Source organism: Mustela nigripes, chromosome 17, assembly GCF_022355385.1.
Source record: "Mustela nigripes isolate SB6536 chromosome 17, MUSNIG.SB6536, whole genome shotgun sequence".
Lineage (NCBI taxonomy): Eukaryota > Metazoa > Chordata > Mammalia > Carnivora > Mustelidae > Mustela > Mustela nigripes.
In genome coordinates this window covers 13401614-13422140 of record NC_081573.1, presented here as the reverse complement: position 1 = coordinate 13422140, position 20527 = coordinate 13401614, and the positions used below count along the sequence as shown (strand labels likewise).

Sequence of the window (20527 nt, the reverse complement as noted above, 5' to 3'; positions counted from 1 at the left end):
GCCTGGGTGTCATCCTAGACTCCCATCACTTACTACATCTAAACAGTCAAGTCCTGTCAATGCTCCTTCATTTTTTTTTTAAGATTTATTTATTTTATTTTTAAAGATTTTATTTATTTATTTGATCGACAGAGATCACAGAGAAGCAGGAAGAGAGAGAGAAGGAAGCAGGGTCCCTACTGAGCAGAGAGCCTGATGCAGGGCTTGATCCCAGGACCCTGAGATCATGACCTGAGCCGAAGGCAGAGGCTTTAACCCACTGAGCCACCCAGGCATCCCAAGGTTTATTTATTTTAGAGAGAGGGAGAGAGAGAGAAAGTGACTGGGAGAGGGACACAGAGAGAGAGAGTATCCCAGGCCAGTTTCATTCTGAGTGAGGAGCCAGAGGACCCTGAGATCATGACCTGAGTCATGAGTCAGACCCAAGAGCCGAAGGCTTAACCTACTTGCCACCCAGGCAACCGCACCCCCCCCCCCCCCCCCCCGCCCCCCTTTTTTTTTTTTTTTTTTAAGATTTTATTTATTTATTTGACAGAGAGAGATCACAAGTAGGCAGAGAGGCAGGCAGAGAGAGAGGAGGAAGCAGGCTCCCTGCCGAGCAGAGAGCCCAATGTGGGGCTCGATCCCAGGACCCTGAGATCATGACCTGAGCCAAAGGCAGCGGCTTAACCCACTGAGCCACCAAGGCGCCCCCGCAGTGCTCCTTCTTAAATATTTTCTCTTTAATTGGTTTTCTCCCTACTGATTGATATTAATGATTACAAAAATGGTTCCCAGGTCAACTACCTGGATTCAAGCCTTGGCTCAGCCCCTTTTGTGTGACCAATAACCTCTTTGCACTTTGGTTTTCTTTTCTGTAACGTGAGGACAAATGATAGGACCCACCTTATTGGACTGTTGTCAAGATTGGATGATTTAATATCATCTAAGCTGTTTTAAACTATGCCAGCAGATTCGATTCTTTTCTTTCTTTTTTTTTTTTAAGTAAGTGCTGTGCCCAACTGTGGGGCTCAGACTCATGACCTGGAGATCAAGAGTGGCATGCCCTTGAGGTGCCTGGTTGGCTCAGTGGGTTAAAGCCTCTGCTTTCAGGTCAGGTCAAGATCCCGGGGTCCTGGGATAGAGCCCCACATCTGGCTCTCTGCTCAGCGGGAAGCCTGCCCCCCCCCCCCTTGTGATCTCTCTCCCCCTCCCCCCCTCTCTGTCAAAAAAAAAAAAAAAAGAGTGGCATGCCCTTCCGACTGAGCCCGCCAGGCACCCCTGTCCACAGGTACTTTGATATGCCTTTTATTATTTTTTAAAATTACTCTTATTATTATTTTAGTTTTTATTTCTTTAATCTCCACACCCAAGGTGGGGCCTGAACTCAGTCCTGAGATCAAGAATCTCATGCTCCAGGGGGCGCCTGGGTGGCTCAGTGGGTTAATCCTCTGCTTTCGGCTCAGATCATGATCTCATTTTGTTGGTGGTGTTGTTACTGAAATGGAATATTTCACATCTCTTTTTAAAAAAAAAAAAAAACAAAACAAGGATATTTTACATTTTTTTTCAAGAAGCAAACTGAAGGGACGCCTGGGTGGCTCAGTTGGTTAAGCGGCTGCCTTCGGCTCAGGTCATGATCCCAGCGTCCTGGGATCGAGGCTCCTTGCTCAGCAGGAAGCCTGCTTCTTCCTCTGCCTGCCACTCTGTCTGCCTGTGCTCACTCTCTCTGACAAAAGAAAAAAAAAGTTAAAAAAAAAAAAAGAAGCAAACTGAATATTTAACTACTTGGTATTTTTAAATTTTAAAAGAACTGTGGTAAAAGATATATAATGTAGGTGTTATGTTTTAGCCATTTTTAAGTGTACAGATCAGTGACATTAAGTCCATTTACATAAATATGCAACCAATCTCTAGAACTCTTTTCATCTTGCAAAACTGAAACTCTGTACCCATGAAAGAAAAACGTCCCTGGGGCCCCCCGGGTGGCTCAGATGGTTAAGCATCCGACTCTTGGTTTCAGCTCAGGTCACGATCTCAGGGGCATGAGATGGAGCGCTGTACTGGGCTCCACACTAGGATTTTCTGTCTCCCTCTTCCTCTGCCCCTCCCACCCCTCACTTCAGCTCCCTCTCTCCCTGTCTAAAGATAAATAAACAAATAAGTAAAAATAAAAAACAACATCTCAAGATGATGCTTTCTGATGGTTGCTAGAGGGAAGGGGAGAGGGGATGGGCAAGCTGAGTGAAGGGAAGTGGGAGGAGGAGGCTTTCAGCTGTAGCACGAAGGAGTCGGAGATGGAACGTGCAGAATAGGGAGTATGGTCAGTGATATTGTAATGGCACCTGTAGTGACACCTGTAGTGAGTATAGCATAAGGTTTAGGGCACTTGGGTCACTATGTTAATACCTGAAACTAATGTAACACTGTGCGTCAACTATACTTAAAAAACAAAAAATAAACACTAAACTAAAAACAAACAGGGGTGCCTGGCTGTCTCAGTGGAGCTTGTGACCTTCGATCTCAGCATCATGTCTTGAAGCTCCACATTGGGCTTACTTAAAAATAAAATAACGTAACATAAAAATAAATAAAAACAAACACACAAGCTATAAACAAAAACCAACACCCCACCCTCGTCTTTCCAGTCCTGGCAACAGCCATTCTACTTTCTGTCTCTATTCCTAGAACTGTCTGGATGCCTCGCAGGGGTAGAATGGTTCAGCTGTCCTTTTATAATGTCCTCAGGTAGTCCATATTGTCGCGTGCATCACAATCTTCTCCTTCTTTGTTTTTTTAATTATTTATTTTTAAATATTTTATTTATTTATTTGACAGAGGGAGAGAGATCACAAGTAGGCAGAGCATCAGGCAGAGAAAGGAGGGGAAGCAGGTTCCCCGCAGAGCAGAAAGCCGGATGTGGGGCTCCATCCCAGGACCCTGAGATCATGACCTGGGCCGAAGGCAGAGGCTTAACCCACTGAGCCACCCAGGCACCCCTATTTAATTAATGTTTTTAAAGGAGTTTCCATGCCCATCATGGGGCTTGACCTCACAACCCTGAGATCAAGAGTCGCTCACTTTATTGACTGAGCTGGCCAGGCACCCCTGAACTTTCTTCCTCCTTTTTTTTTTTTCCCCAAAGATTTTATTTATTTATTTGACAGAGAGAGAGATCACAAGTAGGCATAGAGGCAGGCAGCGAGAGAGAGAGAGAGAGAGAGAGAGCGAGCTCGGGAAGCAGGCTCCCTGCTGAGCAGAGAGCCCGATGCGGGGCTTGATCCCAGGGTCCTGGGATCACGACCTGAGCCGAGAGCAGAGGCTTTAACCCACTAAGCCACCCAGGCACCCCTTCTTGCTCTTTTTAAAGGCTGAATTATAAATAGATACCCCATTTGCTTCATCCAGACACCTGCTGATGAACCCTAGGATTGCTTCCATCTTTTTGGCTATGGTGAACAACGTTGCTATGAACATGGACCACTTCAAGACCCTGCTTTCAGTTCTTCAGGGTAAGTACCCAGAAGTAGAACTGCTGGCTCATATGGTAACTCTGTTTCTAATTTTCAGAGGAACTGCCATACCATTTTCCATAGCAACTGTAGGTATTGTTTTAGATCTTGCTTTTTTCCCCTCAGTGATACATCTTCGAAAGTTCCCCAGGTCAGTCTGTAGAGACTCACTTGTTGTTTTTTTTTAAACTGTTTTGAAGTATAATCTCGATACAGAAAAGGGACATAAATCATAAGTGAACAATGGGATTAAATTCCAGAAACTGAACACACCTGATAATCACAAGTGAGCTCAAGAGAAGAATATGATGACCTTTCCCCAGAGTGCCCCAAAGGCCCGAGGGTAACTACTCACTGGGCCTCTACCAACACGGCTTAATTTTGCCTGCTTTTGAATTTTATATAAATGAAATCACACTGTTTAAGTATTGTTTTGTGTCTCCCATCTTTTGCTCAGCATTTCAGTTGTGTGCCTCATCCACACTGTTGCACGTGGCTGTAGATCTTTCCTTTTCTTTGCTGCGTAGTTTCCTTGGTGTGAAGATGCTACAACTTATTTACCCGCAGGAAATCTTATTTATTTATCGCAGGAAATCTGCTTTGTGGTGGACATACATTCACGTCTGGTTGGAGTGGAATTTCTGGGCCGTAGGATATGCCAAGTGATAGTAGAAAGTGCTCCAAGATTTGGTGGAAAACAGGCTGGTGGGAATTCACGCTCCCCCACCCTCATTTCCTACAAATATGTATTGAAGGGCGACTTTGTGCCAGGCACTGTTCTAGGCCCTGAGGCACAGCAGCGAACAAAGGCGATCAGATCAAATCCCAGCCCTCCTGAAGCTGATACTGATGGGGGAGAGGATTCATACTACCAGCGACAGAAATATGGAATATGTTTCATAGTGATAAGCTGTATGAAAAAAAGAACCAGAGCCAAGTTAAGGAGCTAGTGACAGGTTATCTCTCCCAGATAAAGCAACCTGGCTCCAGGTCCCTCTCATCTGCCCTCCGGTGGGTCTCCCCGCCTGTCGTCTGCCAGAAACCCTGGCTGAGCCAAGTGCACTTGCAGACACCATCTGTTCTCCCTAGGAGTGGGGCCCGTGCCAACTCCAGCGTCTGGACTCTTGGCACAGAGCCCTGGAGCCCTGGAGTCCCGGAGCAAGGGAACCCTGGCCAGCCCCACATCAGGAGGGGAATCCTCCAGTTTGGCTGACTGGGATGGGTGAGATGGAGGGCTTCTGGGAGGGAGAAGCCTGTGCAAGCCTGATGGGCTCCCTGAGGGAGAGGGTGAGGAAGGTCCCTATTCAGACTGATGGAGCCAGCAGTGAATAATGATATTCACAAACATCATCACATATATTTCAGCCGCCTGCCTTGCCAGGCTTTAGGGAATGTGGAACATTGGTTATTGCTCTGTGTATGTGATCACATCTACATCCAAGAGGAAGGGAGCGTGGCGCCCATTTGACAGATGAAAGAGGGTTCAGAGAGGTGATGCCATTATCCAGAGGTAGGGCCTGTGTGGGTCCCAACACTGACTGATGACCAGGGCTCGTACCACCTGTACCCAGCACATCACCCTATCCCCGGTCCACTCCCTCCTGGCCTCCGAAGCTCCCACCCTGCCTTCTGCCCCCGCCCCTTCCCCCACTCCTGCCTCCTCCCCTTCCCTCCGGCCAGCAACGAATGCAGCCCCGGGGTGCAATCTGCCGGTCTTAGCACCAGTCGTTTACCTCGGGCAAGCGAGCACACGCCTCTGAACCTCACTTTATCTGTGAAACAGAGACAGAAAGAGAGCTGCCGAGAAGAATCGATGCGATGGTGACTTTAGAGCGTCTCAGGCAGCGGCCAGGGTCGGGGCTTAGTCCGCGCTTAGTGAACCGGCGGCGTGCGCCCCGGCAAGTCCCCGGCCTCTCTGCGCCTGTTCCCCAGCTGCGAGCCACACAGGACAGTGCATGACGGGGCCTCTTCGGCAGTGCTGAGGAATCGTGTGCGTGCCCATGCACAGCGCTCAGACCACTGCACCCAGTTAGCCGCGGTTGCTGTTATTAGTATTGGCCAAGCAGAGTGGCGGGTGTGGAGGCGGGGCCGAGCCAGGAAGGCCCTGGAGAATCGGGGGCGCCCCCTCCTCCGCCCCGCTGCTCTTGGGCCTGGGCTGGGGTGGGGGGACGGTCAGGGTCCGCAGTCCTCGGAGCCCCACGCTGGCTCCCGCACACTTGGGGTAGCAGGGTTTCAGCGCTGGGCACTGACGTCGGCCTTCAAGGCCCCCACCCGGGCCGCGGCGGAGGGCGGAGCCGGGAGCCCGCCGCCCCGCCCCCATCCCCGCCCCCGCGCGCTGCGGGCCTGGGGCGTGGAGAGGGGAGCTCAGCGGAAAACGCAGACCCTGCGCCCCCAGGCCCGGGGTCCCGGGGAGCGGAGTTCCGTGTCACCTGCGGGCCGCAGGGTCGGGGCGGGTGTCGGTGCAGGGTCCCAGGAAGTCCCGACATATGGCCGTGGGCGGTGAGTGAGGGGCACAGGTGGGCGGCACGGCCCCTCCACTGGCTCCTAGTATTGGGGATGGGGAGGCAAACCCTTGGTGAGGAGATCGGCTCCAGCCAGGTTTGGAATGAGGCTTGGGAGGCCCTACGGGAAGGGGGGGATCGTAGGGTGGCAACATTCCTTGTGTCTGAGCATGTGTGAGTGTGGTGGGTTGGGACTGTTATGGGGGAATGGTGCAGAGGTGGGTTCTGGTAAAGCAGGAGGCGTAGGGGAGCAGGTGGGGGTGCAGGCAGTTGTGTACCCGGGGTGCATCTGGGTGGGGTAGGGGAGGGATGCGTAGACCGGGTGTTTGGGGCAGGTATGCAAGGAAAGTAAGTGATGGGAACAAGGGAGAGTGGAGTGCATGCATGGGAAGCCTGTTCTTATGTGTGCAAATAGGGGATCTGATGCTAGGAGGATTCGGGGTGTGCAAGGAGTCATTCAGAGTGAGTGTGTAATAAGGTTGGGGGCTCCAGAGGGAGCTGATGTTGTTCAAGGCAAGTTTGCAAGGAGCCCTTTGGGAAATGAGTGCCTGGAGGTGGGGTTTGGGCTTGCCTGGTTGAGTATGTGCAGCCGTGGACGTGGGTATTCAGGGTGCAGACTTGACACAGGGTATGTGTAGTTCATGGGGCAAGTAAGTGTGCAAGGTGTGGTTTGGAATAAGTGTGCTACAGGTATGTGGTTTTGCCTCAGGAGACAGAATCCCAGAATTGAATGTCTAGACCCCGCAAATTCTCTTCACAGCTTGGCCCTCTTTTATTCTGTGGGCCTCAGTTTTAGTCTCTGGCAAACGAGTCTGAGGGTCAGTGAACTAACTAGCATCTTCCAGCAATCTCTCTAGAGTCAGGAGTCAGGGGAAAGATGGTGAGACTTTTAGAACACGTCTTTTTTCTTTCCTCTACCTCCAGGAAACCCGTCTGGGAGCCTTTCCCCAGCCATGGACAGCCCCAGTCTTCGAGAGCTCCAACAGCCTCTGCTGGCGGGCGTGGGCTGTGTGTCCCCCATCCAGAAGCCTGGGGAACCTCAGATGGGGCCTCCCTTTCGAGAGACAGCCTTTGCGGAGTCACTGGGGGGTTGGCACTTCCTACCGTCACCTCTTCCTTCTGTGAGCGCTGGTCTTGGGGAGCTGGGAACCCCTGACCTGGAGGTAGGAGCAGCAGGCCTTAGTGGGATCTGGGGGAAGGGGCTGGAGGTGAGTGAACGGGGCTCTGGTGAACCCCAGGTAGGTTGGAGGCTGGGGTATCTACCTTCGGCCTGGAGTCTCACTTCCCAACTGTGTGGGGACTTCCTAGATGTCCAGTGGTGGTTTTGCCTGTTCTGTGCCTCTCCTGGTTTCTTCCCTCTTTTCTCTCCAGATTTGTCACTCATCTTTCTTCCCGCACCTTTGGCTTCCTGTCTTCCCTCTGATTTCTGGCTCCTCTGTTCTCTGTCTTTCCACCTCTCTCTGTGTTGCTCCTGCTTTTTTTTTCTTCCAAATTATTGTGTTAACTTTGATAATTTCTTATTCCTTGTATACACTGTGAAGTTTGTCATAATTATGTATTTATTTTTAAAAAAGATTCTGAGTAATCTCTACACCCAGCGTGGGGCTCAAACTCACGGCCCCGAGATCACGAGTTGCACGCTCCATGGACTGAGGCAGCCAGACTCCCCCCACTCGTCTTTTATTTCTTACACGTGGTTTTCCGGTTACTATTGCTGCACAAAAAATCACCCCAAAACTCAGTTGCTTAAAACAGCAACAATCATTATGGCTCATGGTTTCCATGGGGCAGGAATATGGGAGGGCCTGGTTTGGGTGGTTCTGCCTCAGGGTCTTTCATGAGGCTGCGGTCAGCCGGTGGCTGGAGCTGGAACAGTCGGGGGGCTGAAGGAGCTGGGGCCTGGGTAGGTGTCTCTCTCTTAATTTAGTCTTGGGGCTTCTGCCTGAGGCTCCCCTCATGGGCTAGTTTGGGCCTCCTCACAACATGGCAGATGCAGCATGGTCCACATCCTTCTGTCCCTCCAGCCTCCAGCACGAGTGCTTTGGCGAGGCAGAAACTGCCTCACCTTTTCTGACTTCTGCTTGGAAGTCATGTGGCATTACTTCCACCACATTCTACCAATTATGAGTGAGTCAGCCTGCCCAGACTCAGGGAGAGGGGACACAGACCTCACCCCTTGGTGGCAAGAGTATATCAGTCACACTGTGAGAGGAGCGTGTGGGATGAGAGATGGTCGTGGCCATTTTTGGAAACACCGTCTGCCATAGCGAGACATTTAGGGTCACCTTGACATCGTTCTGTGTCTGATAATTCCATTCTTTGTTGATTCGGAGGGAGGGCCTTATTATTTCTGGTCTTTTAGGGTTTCTTGTGTGCCTGGTTATTTTTGGACCGTATGCTGGTCATCACAGTTGAAAAGCTATTTGTAGGAAAAATTGTTGTGAGGCCTAGACTGAAGGTACGTACCTTTCTCTGAGAGGAGTTGGTTTGCTTGCCAGCTGCCTGTGGGCACTACCAGTAGTTAGAGATTACTTTTCATCTTGTTCACGGTTGGGTTGAGAGGTTATTTTTCTGGGATTGGCAGTTGGCTTCAGGGCAAAAGAGGCCTTTTCTGTTTGTTTGACCTCTCTGCTAACTTGGATTTTAATTGCAGTTTGGGCCTTATAAGAATTGATTAAAATCCTATGAGCTGTTTAATGCAAGATTTAAAATTTTTTTTAAAAATCTAGAATTAGTTTTGAGCTGGTAGGTTTTTCCTAGAAACGTAGACACCCAGAGCCATCTCTCTTGGACTCCAACTTTTTGCCAGTTCCTGTCCCTGTTGGTGTCTGCCTCCACTCTTTTTTTTTTTTTTTTTTTTTAAGATTTTATTCATTTATTTGACAGAGAGAAAGATCACAAGTAGGCAGAGAGGCAGGCAGAGAGAGGAGGGGAAGCAGGCCCTCTGCCAAGCAGAGAGCCCGATGCGGAATTCGATCCCAGGATCCTGAGATCATGACCTGAGGTGAAGGCAGAGGCTCAACCCACTGAGCCACCCAGGCATCCCATCTCCCTCCACTCGTAACTCTGAAATTGTACTACCATGATGGGACCTGTGGAGTCTTTGAAATTGAACACAAAACTCTGGGTGTGGGTGGGGGTTCTTCTCTGGAGAGAGGATATACAGCTTCCCCTCAAGGGGATCCAGGCTGTAAAAGTTAAGAGCCTATCTTCTGGAATGTTTTCTTCTTTTTTGGTGCTTCTGGGGAGGCCCTGGTATTGGTCTTTGGGGGTAATGGGGAGCAGAGTGGTGGGGCAGGGAAGGTGGGTGGAGAAGCCCACTCAGGCCCTTTCCCACCCACAGGACCCATCATCCAGCGACAGCGACTCTGACTGGGACAGGGGCAGCCTTCTCTCCCCGCTCCTACCCCACGACCACCTCGGGCTGGCTGTCTTCTCCATGCTCTGCTGTTTCTGGCCTGTGGGCATTGCAGCCTTCTGCCTGGCCCAGAAGGTCAGTCTGTGGGTAGGGCTGGATCTAAGGGGAAAGGGTATTCAGAACAAAACAGAAGTGCTATGCGTTGGTGGGGGGCAAAAGTGGAGAGAAGGACCTGCATAGAAACATGGAAAGGTAAAACTGGTGTTTCAGAGTGGAAGCCCAGAGCGGTGGTTAGGAACTTGGGCTCAAATTCCTAGGCCTGCCACACTCCGTTAATACTTTTGGGCAAGCCACTTAACCTCCCTGGGCCTCATTTTCCTTACCTGTAAAACGGGAATAATTCCTACCACTGGGTCATCGTGAGGTTCAGATGAGCTCAAATGGTGGCACTGAGTGAGAGGTCTATTTTTATTAGCCACTTGGGCACCCCTGTGCGTGGCCCACAGTGGCTGCTCCCTATTTTTGGAATCTCTGAATGAGCTGGTGGGGGCGGGTCCAGGGCAAGGGTCTGGGGCTGCGGGCTGCAGGGATGCCTGAGTCACCGCTGCCCAACACCTCCACAGACCAACAAGGCTTGGGCCAAGGGTGACGTCCAGGGGGCAGGGGCTGCCTCCCGCCGAGCCTTCCTGCTGGGGGTCCTCGCTGTCGGGTTGGGCGTGTGCACATATGCAGCTGCCTTGGTGACCCTGGCCGCCTACCTGGCCTCCCGAGAGCCGCCCTAGTTGCCCCTGCAGCCCCCACTGTCAATCAGGGGCCGGGACCCGGGAGCGCCGCTGGCAACGTGGAGAATCCGGGTGGATGAGGCGGCAGCAGCGGCAGAACCCTCCTTCCTGGCCACCGCAGCGTGAGATTAAACTCCAGACGCTCTCGAAGCCAAACCTCTGTGTGTGTGTATTGGGGGGGGGGGGGGGGGGGGGGGGGGGAGCTCGGGGAAGACCAGGAAGGGACACGCGACCAGTGACAACAGGATATCCCCAGCGAACTTGGAGCTGGAAAAGGGTGAATCCGTGGGGCAGAGGGTTCCCAAATTGCAGAAAGTTCTCCTTGCACTGTGGCCTGTGGAGAATTACCCCAGGTTCCAAGAGTTTACTTCTCCTTAGCTCTGCAACCTTGGCCCAAGTGACTTCTCTTTGAGCCTGTTTTCCCTTCTCCAAAATGGTCCACCCCTGGAGAGGATCAGATAGGTGACACCTGTGAAGGGCAGTATCCCTCTGAACTCTTCCCACAGCTGGCGGCAGAAACCGGACTTGGGCTCAGATGAAATGAGCAGTCTGGTCTCTCCATCTCTTGCCCGCTTTTCCTGTTGGCCTCATTCTGTGCAGGCTTCTGGGAGAGAAAGATGGCCCCAGGAGAATCAGACGGCTGGCTGGAGACCAGAAAGGCTGGAGCTTATAGGTATTGGGGTGCTAGCCCCCGACAGACAGACCCTGAGAGCTCCCCAGAGGCACAGGAGTGCTTACAGAGCGGGCCTGAGAGATGACCAAGTAATGGCGTGACAGACAGGTGGCTTAGCTGTTTAATGCCACTCTGGTGGATCTTAACTAGAAGAAAACACTTTCTCATCGGGTGTTCTCCTGAGTCTCACGGAGCAGTTTTGAGCTAAAGACTCTGATGCTTCTCCTTCTTGGTTACTGGGGACAAAAATGACACAGGCTCCAAGGGGCAATTGTGGGAACTGTATGAACTAGTTCAAGCATGTGAAGCACGCAGCAGAGGGCCCGCCAGACATATAATTTTCACCGTAAACCCCCAAATGTTAGTGCCACACAAAATCTGGCGACCACGTGGCCCAGCTATAGGACAGTTACTCCTCAGGCGATGTGCTCATGTGTTTGGCTCCTTCCCGCTAAATACAAGGGTGGGGGAACCCAGTGGTCAAAGGGCAACTAACCCCCGCCCCCATATTTCCATACACCCTGGAAGGTGCTACCACCCACTGAGAAGAAATAGGCCTCAGCCACTTCTGGTTACAAGTGGGGAACCGCAGTCAGGATCATGCTGGTGTCTCCCCAGACTCCAGGGTTGAGGCTACCCTGCCCCATTACGGACTAGCTGGTGACATGGAGCAGCTCACTGGCTGCTGAGCTGGTTTCTTCAGGTTAGGACAGGGATGCCAAGACCCACAAGGCCTCACCACTGTGCCTGTTCTGTCCCTGACCCATCTCGCTGCTCCAGCCGCCATCACGGGAGCCCCAGGGGAGCCTTGCTGGTGTTGCACGTCCTGTAGGCCTTCTCCCAGGACTTCCCTTAGATGCACCCCCACCTCACCCCACCCCACCCCCAGCAGACGTCCTCCCCAAACCCATCCTCCCTGCTTTTTGCCTCCTTCTTAGCGTTCACCACCACCGGACCAACACAGATTTTCTTTCCCCTTCACCCTACTGCTCCTTGAACCTGGGACCTTGGGGGGGGGCCGTCATTCACCCTGGAGTCTTGCACCCAGCAAGACTGCACACAGCAGGTGCCCCACAGGTATCTGTTGGACTGCCAGGTGGGGAAGGGAGGAGTTCCCAGGTCAGAAATGCTTTCCTGGGGGGCCAGGGTGGGTCTGTGCCCCAAGGCCCACAAGCTTATCCAGGCATACAGGGACTGAGAGGCGAGGCCGGCTGCTGGTTTATTTTCCATGGAGGTAGTGGGTGGTAGCAGTGGTGGCGGGAAGGGTGCCCTGCCCTGGCTTGTCTCAGCTCTTGGAGTAACGCCTCTGTAGCGATTCCCGGTAGAAGCGGAAGACGTGTTGCGAGGCAGCCTGGGCCGCAGCCAGGCACTGCTGGAGCTGGAGGAGGGGAGAGAGCTGGTGGTACTGGGGCCTCCCTGCTCCCGCACCACCCGCCTCCACCAACCCCACAGCCTGCCCTGACCCTGGCTGTTTCCCGAAGCCCCCAGACCTCCTGCTTCCCCTGCAGTGAGGCAAGTGGCCAGGAGATTGTTTCCAAGGCCTGCCTTTCTTCCCCACTTGGTGGGCTCTTTCTGAGGCAGATCTGAGAAAAAGGGGAGGACTTCAAGGGTCGAATTCTGGTAGCTCTGGGAGCGTGGACAGGTGGGATCAGGCAACTTGACCCCTGCGAGAGGCCTCAGCCTGGCCCAGCTCCAGCTGGAGATACAGAATTTTTGAGCCACCAGCCCTTTGATGCCAGATCATCTTGGAAGCTGTGGAATCTGGGACGCACCACATATTCCTAGGCTCACGGGAGAAACAGGTCAAAGTGGTCTGGGGGAGCAGAGCACCGGGATTCTGGGAACGCCCAGCTGAGCAGGAGATGCCTCACCTCCCGATCTCAACCTGAGCGCTCTCCTGCTCTGCTCTCGCAACTGGGGCTTCCCTTTCAAATTCCCACAAGGGTTTCTGTGCCTACAACATTTGAAAACGCCTTCTACACACAGAAGGGATATAAGGAAGGGGCTCTCCTTCCACCTCCCAGGGTCCCGACAAGACCACACAACCAGGAGGGAGGGATCTGGTCACCCCCAGTACCTCAGCATCGGAGTAGAGCCCCTTGGTGGTGGACATAAGCAGCTTCCGTTCCACGCTGTCGAGCGCCAAGGTCAGGACGGCCCGGGCCTCCTAGGGATGAGGGGTAGGATGCCTAGACTCTTGCATGGGGCAGTCTCAGCGGGTCCCAAGGAGGGGACCTGCCCCTCCCCCAGCCTGCAGTCTCTAGGGTATCAGATGTAGGTGTTTCGTCTGTGCATCACCTGCTTCCTGGGGCAGTGCCCTTAGGCCTTCCTTCAGTGGAACTGCTTCCCACCCCCGGATGTCACCTGCATGTTTCCAACAGGGGCTTTCAACGGGGGACAGCTGCACAGCCAGTCACCAGCGGGTACTTCTTGGCTCCCCGCTCCCCTTCCCACCTCTGTCCTATCAGGGCTGAAAGCTGGAAGACTGTTTCCCACACTCCCTGCTCTCCTGGTTAGGTGTCCCCGATAATCTGGGGGAGAGGCCGAGGAAGGGAGGGCTGCATCCCGTTCTCAGTCTTGACAGAAGCAGGGGTTATGGCAGTTCCCGCCATGGAGGGGAGGAGGCTGGAGGGGAGGGGAGGAGGTTGTCTCCAGACTTCCACTGCCAGAGCCAAGCCAGGACGCCTTGTGAGTGCCCAGACCCAACTGTTGACAGCATCTCCCAACAGCGCAGAGGGCGAGGGCCCTATGGGCCGCTAGCCTCTGAGTATGGCCCTCTTTCCTGTTTGCTCCTTTGGCTCTTCCAACAAGATTCTGACCCATTTCCTGCAGGAAATTCTGTCTGAAATACTTCAGGCATGTTCAGCTTTCCTGATGGGACTCACCCATCACAGTACAGGGTCAGTATCTGGGAAGAGCCAGAGCCCTGGGTGCTGTGAACTTGAGCTTGCGAGGAAAGCATGGAGTTCTAGGGGCTGGTCCCAGCCTCAGGCAAGATGCTGGCTAGCGAATGGAACTGAACAGAACCAAAACGCATAAGACTGCAGAGAATGAAAAGCCAGATGAGGAAACCCCTGGCTCCAGCTGGACCTCTGTTATATTCCCTTTCCACTTAAGTGGTTCTGAGCTGGGGTTCTAGCATCTGTGCTGATGAACAGACCAGGGCTTGCCAACCGGGACCGACATGATAGGAGCCAAGTGCTTCAGGGAAGTGAGGCCGAGAGGAGGAGTGTCTGCTCACAGCCATTAACTGCCCCAGCCTTCAGACCTACCTTCTCTTGTTTGGCCGTGGGATCCAGCACAAGGGTCCCGTCCGCGTTCAAAGCGCAGGTGACGCCACAGAATAGGGCCCGCATGGGCACCCCCGCGTCCACCAATGCCATGCAGGCGGCGTTCAAGCAACAGGCCAGCAGCTGGATGCCACAGGGCAGGGTTAAGAAGCATTCCCTCGATGGGGGTGGCCTGCAGAGCACCCTATCAGTGCTTGTGGCTGAGTCCATTGACTGATCACAGGGAGGCAGCAGGGCACAGTGCTTCTAAGGGGTTTTGGGACCAAGTAGCCTTGGGCTCCTGACCTGCTCTTGGCACCTCTCAGCTGTGTGAGCTTGAGCAAGTGACTTACTCTCTCTGAGCCTCAACCAGGGGTCCTAATGATACTCAACAGATTTGTCCTAAAGCACATGCCAAGCACCATTAGGATACTGAGGGCAGGAGGGGAGGAACCTCCCACAATCACATGGGGAGGTAGTGGAAGGGCCAGGCCTGAAGCCTGGGGACCTGGAGGTAGCCACCACCAGGTGACAGAGAAAGGAGCAGTCATCTTCAGTGGAGAGGAGTGGCTGTAGCGTGGCAGGGGCAAGCCGGGGCCAGGAGCCAGGAGCCAGCCAGCCAGTCCTGCCTCAGTTTCCTCTAGTCTCTGTCCCCAGCCCCATGACAGTGGCTAAGGGTCCAGCTTCAGGGTCAGTCAGTCCCAGCTCTGCCACTGTCCTTCTATTACTTCCCTTCTGGGAAGCCCCTCTAGAAATGCCCAATTCTGGTTCTTGGCCCCAACCTCTCACCAAACCACAGGGATCTTTCTAGGCCAGGCTGCTGACCTAACTACTCTGCCTGTTCAGGACGGCCCTAGCATCGCCCCAGGTCAGAGTGGAGGCCATTGGCACAGGCTCTGCAGGCAGTCAGGCCTGGGCTGCAGTTCTGCCAATGCTGCCTTCCAGCTGTGTGACCCTGGGCAAGCAACGTTTCCTCTCAGGGCCTGCTTCCTCACCTCCAACATGGGAGCACAAGAACACCTATCTGCCAGGAGCCTTTGGGCTCTGGGAGCAGATGGCTTGGGCTCAAAGGAATTGACCTAGCTGTGCCTTAGTTTCCCCATTTGGAACATGGGGATTATAGTGGCACCTGTTTGTTGTGCTGTGTGGATTTAAGTGAGTTAATACAAGTCAGGCACTCAGAGCAGTGCCCAACACGGGGTAAGCGCTCAAGTTGTGTCTGCTGTTCTTCAACAAGTGGGTGACTGTCAAGTGCTTTGAGACCTTATGGGTAACAGAGTGAGGGAGGCCATCAATGAGCTTCTGAAGGACTTCCTGGAGGCGGCAGCCCCGGGGGAAAGGATACAGAGCCAGCATCGCTGACAACCTGCAGCACCACAGTGATGGAGGTGCGGGGGTGCAGTGTTCCCAAGACCACGGCTTCACACGTGTTCCTGATCAGCCGCTCCCGGCTCTTCTCGGCGACGCCTGGGGAAATCAGGGGTGGGGTGGGGTGGGGCTGTCAGCCTCTTCCCTTCCACCTGGCTCACCTTCCTCCATGTGCCCCACCTAAGCCCTCTGGAAAGGGCCTGCCTGTGTCGGCCGGGGTTGGTGCAGGACCCTGCATGGATGACAGAGGATCCCCAGTGGGAAGGGGGCAGGGCCTGACTGATACCCACTTCATCCCTTCCCCCTCTGGCATCCAGCAAGGGAGCCTCTTGGGGGAGGAAAACTCCAGAGTTCCCGTGTCCCCCTGCTGCTGCCCAGCCCCAGGAGTGAGGGGGCAAGTAACCTGGTGGAACAACAGGTTAGTGGAAAGGAGGGGAGACGGAGCCAGGAAAGAGGAGGAAGGACAGACAAAGGTTGGGGGGAGACACCAAGATCTGGGTTTGGGAGAGAGGACACCGGGGACAGTGGCGAGGAAGAAGCTAGAGATCCTGCTGGGCTTGATTACCAGGCAGCCCGATCTTCGGTCTCAGGATCACCTCCAAGGTGGCCTTGTTGAAGATCTCTTTGCTGACCTTCACTTCAGCTGGTCCGTACACGCCCGCCAGGACCGATGTATCCCCTGGGGAAACAGCAGAGGAGGCCTCAGGCACATCGTGCTTTCCTTGAGGGGTTCCAGTGAAGTGCCAAGCCCCTGTCACTCCCAGTCCAGTCCACCACTTGCTGGCAGTGATTCTCTGAGCATTTTCTGTGCTTCCTTACGTGAAATGAGGATGATAATGGTGCCTCCCTCATGGCATTGTGAGGATTAGGTGAGGTAATCCACGTAAGCCACTGTGGACATTGGCATATGCCCAGCGCATGACCTACTTTAGCTATTGCTGACTTGATCAGGAAGTTATTCCCATGAGCTAACCTTTTTCCCCCTTACTGCACTGGTCTCAACTCCTTCCAAAGCTTCCTCCAACCTGTCTTCCCTCAGGCTCACATCCCCCAGTTCTGCAGCAGTCGGGACCTCTGAGAAAGTGAGACATAACCTGGGAGTGGTCCTGAGTGGCATGAACAGCAGCCAGGGAGGTAAGACCTGGGAGTAAAGGCCTAGCTTCTGGGACGCCTGGGGGGCCCAGTTGGCCTTCGGCTCAGGTCATGGTCTCAGAGTCCTGGGATCGAGTCCCGCATTGGGCTCCCTGCTCATCGGGGAGTCTGCTTCTCCCCCTCCCTCTGCCTAGTGCTCCCCCTGCTTGTGCTCTTTCTCTCTCTCTGTGTGTCAAATAAATAAAATCTCAAAAAAAAAAAAAAAAAAAAAAGCAGCCTGGCTTCTAGTCCTGTCTGCCTCCTGCTGGCCCTGTAAACTTGGCTGATGGTGCTTACTTCTCCAGGCCTCCATTTTGCCATCTGCAAAATGAAGAGGCTGGACTACACCCGTGGCTTCCAAACCTTTCTCGCCGTAAGTCCCAAGATAAAAATACATTTCATGGGCACCACTCCAAACTCATGCAAACATCTGTATGTGTAAACAGAACAAAGGCCTCACTAAACAACTCTTACCGTTGCTGCTGACACATTCTGACGCTTTCTACTTTATTCGACGTAATTTACTTTTTACTTAATTACTTTTAAAAATTTTCTTTAAATGATCTCCACACCCCACGTGAGGCTCGAATTCACCACCCTGGAATAAAGTCGCACGCACCTCGGACTGACAGAGCCAGCCCGGCGCCCTACTCTATTCCATTAAAAAAGAAAACAGTACAGAACACAGCAGTGGTTCTCAACTCGGGCCGCACACTGGAATCACAGGGGAGAGTGAGAAGATCCTGACACCCAGCCCTTCCCCCAGGGATCCTAACTCAACTGTTGGGGTGGGGCACGGGCACTGGGAGCATCCAAGCTCCACGGGTCATTCCAGCGTGCAGCTGGGCCCACAGTCTGCAGTGGGCAACACAGAGTGGGAGCACAGGCTTCTAAACACAGAACACGGAATCCCCACAGTGGTTACAAATGCCTGGGGCGGGCGGGGGCGGGGTGGCGGGGAGACACGTGATGACAGCCTTGGCAGGTGCAAGGTGCATTCTGGGACTCTACCTATTTAACAACCCGTGGAGGACATAAGTGGGTGGGACACACTCTCCACAGTCTGCACGGGTCCTGGGGGTTTGGGAGTTTTAGAGCACGGGAGGGGCTACCCTCCTCAATAATTCTGATGTGGAAGAAACTCCAGGCATGTGAATCGAGCAGCAGAGCTAAGTCTCAGGGAGGACCTGGGAAAGTCCCCAGCATCAGGGCACGTTTCCTGGGTTGGGGAGGAGGAGGAGGGTGCAGGGCTTCTCTTTAGCTCCTGGGGAATCTGCCCTCAGAGAGGAACTTAACCACACAGAACGAGATCCACTTGGTGGTCTTTGTTCTTGTTACTCTGGAGGACCTGCCTGTGGCCCCCATGTACCTAGGCAGACCCTCCCTGTCATGTTCTCACGGACGTGGCTCCTGCAATTCTCTCTTCTCTGGACCCACATCCATCTTCAACTCATCCCCCATGTACAGCAAAGCTCCTAAAGACACATCTCTAACTTGCTTTTTCTTCTCCACCCCCACCGGAGCAGCTCTTGACAGCGTCAGGGATGACATACGTCCAGACCATCCAGCCACAGCTCTGGAGGACAGATGCAGCTGGTGGGCCCTTACAACACTTCTCCAGGCCCCAGGTCAGTGGCCTCTCTTGGTTTTCCTACCTTCCTGACCTCTCCTCTCTCTTCTCCTAGCTTCTCACAGGTTAGAGGACCAAGGTCGAGTCCTGTGACTTCTCTTTTCCTTCTACGCTCATTTTCTTGTTTTCATCAAGTGATTTCATCCAATGAAATACCATCTACAGTCGGAAAATTCCAAATTGTATGTCCAGATGGGGTCTCTCTTCTGAATTGCAGACTTGTAGGTCCTACTGCCCTTTCCATATGGTCGCTGTGATGTCTACCAAGCCCTGCAAACTTACTGTTCCAAAATAAACTCCTCAGAGTCTCTCAGTACAGCTGACTGGGGAAGAAACACCTTGGTGTTATCCCTCTCCTTCCCACATGCCAACACTGAACCATCTGCAGATTTTTATCAGTTTTACTTTCTTTTCTTTTTTTTTTTTAAAGGTTTTATTTATTTATTTGACAGAGATCACAAGTAGGCAGAGAAGCAGGCAGAGAGAGAGGAGGAAGCAGGCTCCCTGCTGAGCAGAAAGCCTGATGCAGGGCCAAAGGCAGAGGCTTTAACCCACCGAGCCACCAAGGCACCCCATATCAGTTTTACTTTCAATATACACCCCTAATCTCACCATCTCCACTGCTTCTACTCTGGTCTGAGCTACCACCATCTCCCCTTCTTTCTCCTACCTCTGTAGTCAACACCGCAGCCAGAGAGAGTCTTTTAAAATATATTCAGATCATGCCACCACTCTGAGCAAAACTTGGGAGCAGTGGCTCATAGCTCATTCACCAGGCCTCAAATGACATGCCATCCCCATTGGTTCTCCCCAGCCTCCTCATCGCTCCAGCCACACTGTCTCCAGGCTATCCCTCAAACACACCAGGAGGGTCCTTCCTTCAGGGCCTTTGTCCTCGCTGTTCTCCATCTTGGTATGTTTTTTCCTCCTGGAATCTTCAGGTTGCTCCCTTACCTTTACCATCTCATCAAGGCTTTTCCTGACCATCCTGCTGATGGTCAACCCTCTCTGGCAGGTCCTATTTCCCTTCCCTACTATATTTTTCTCCATAGCGATTTCCTGTATATTTTACTTAGTTATCTTTGGTCTGTCTCCCTGACCAAAACATAAAATGTTAGGTCAGAAATTAAAATATATATATATATATATTTTTTTTTTTTTTTTTTTTTTTAAGATTTTATTTATTCATCAGAGAGAGAGGGAGAGAGAGTGAGCACAGGCAGACAGAATGGCAGGCAGAGGCAGAGGGAGAAGCAGGCTCCCTGCTGAGCAAGGAGCCCGATGTGGGACTCGATCCCAGGACACTGGGATCATGACCTGAGCTGAAGGCAGCTGCTTAACCAACTGAGCCACCCAGGCGTCCCTAAAATATATATATATATTTTTATCAATGTATTCCCAGTGCCCAGAACAGTACTTAGCACAAATACATGTGTGTTCAATGTAGAAACGAATGAAAACAGGTTTTGTATCTGGGTAGAAGATAATACTCCTAGTGAGGAAACTGAAGCATTTACGGGGGCAAGCATTAGGCCTATCTCCAGAGGAATACTTACCTGGGTCAGGGAGTTGAGTCTAATTTGAGATGTATATGGCTAGGGGAAGGGGATATTTACCCAGCAGGTAAGACCTGCCCCAAACTCCATATGAGAGGCTCATAGGGAGAGATGTGTATCACAGTCAAAGTGATATTTACCCCACTGGTCGGGAGGAAGGGGGACATCACTTTCAATTCTGAAAGTATTTACTTGGGAAGAAGACATCCTACCGTCCAGAGAATAATGAGGCCGGTAGTGGTGATCTGCCCCTCTTCCAACCAAGTATTTGCGAGGGTGGGGATATCGACTGTCTCTCCTGTAGTCGGGAGGAAGAGAGAACATTATTCTGGCATATCCGGTAGTATCTCCCGGGGTAAAAGAAACTGTACCAGTCTAGAAGGGACATTTATCAGCTGGTGGCATTCCTTTCCATGATGCACTGTGACCTTTTAGAACAAATACAACGTGGCGAACCTGGCCCGGGCAGTATTTACCTAGGTTAAGTTCTTACCTTGCAGGAAAGAGGCAGAGCCATCAGGCCGAGACAGAAGGTTCTGTTCACAAGCAAAATGCCGGAGGCTGCAGCTCGGGCCCCGTGGGCCGGACTCTGTCGCGGACTCGGTGCGGATCTTGGCGTCAGCCTGCATCGCCGCCTCCACCGCCCCAGAGCCCACGTGCAGCCGGGGACTCCCGCTTCCGCCCTAAAGCGCGCCTTTGCGTACAGGCTGCGTATCCATTGCGCACGCGCCGCTCCGGTTGCCAGGACCCGCGCGCGCACGTGGCTCC

General features: G+C 52.9%; 2 protein-coding genes across 3 annotated transcripts; one reads left to right on the top strand and one right to left on the bottom strand.

The window, feature by feature from the left end:
- Nucleotides 1–5647: 5647 nt before the first annotated feature.
- Nucleotides 5648–10288, top strand: TMEM91 (transmembrane protein 91). Of its 2 annotated transcripts, none has more exons than XM_059382543.1 (4): nucleotides 5648–5990; nucleotides 6917–7155; nucleotides 9336–9485; nucleotides 10162–10288. In XM_059382543.1, exons 1-4 carry the CDS (start codon nucleotides 5978–5980, stop codon nucleotides 10210–10212), a joined length of 453 nt encoding a protein of 150 aa, XP_059238526.1. In that variant the 5' UTR covers nucleotides 5648–5977; the 3' UTR covers nucleotides 10213–10288. The 2 variants fall into 2 exon arrangements, with proteins under 2 accessions (XP_059238526.1, XP_059238525.1); XM_059382542.1 differs by having other exon boundaries at nucleotides 5651–5990; nucleotides 9974–10288.
- Nucleotides 10289–12000: 1712 nt separating this feature from the next.
- On the bottom strand, nucleotides 12001–20509 carry EXOSC5 (exosome component 5). The gene is made up of 6 exons (XM_059382541.1): nucleotides 20253–20509; nucleotides 16008–16121; nucleotides 15420–15541; nucleotides 14078–14218; nucleotides 12883–12972; nucleotides 12001–12183 (listed from the first exon to the last, which is right to left on the bottom strand). The coding sequence occupies exons 1-6, from the start codon at nucleotides 20386–20388 to the stop codon at nucleotides 12091–12093; spliced, it is 696 nt and encodes a 231-aa protein (XP_059238524.1). The 5' UTR covers nucleotides 20389–20509; the 3' UTR covers nucleotides 12001–12090.
- Nucleotides 20510–20527: the final 18 nt, after the last annotated feature.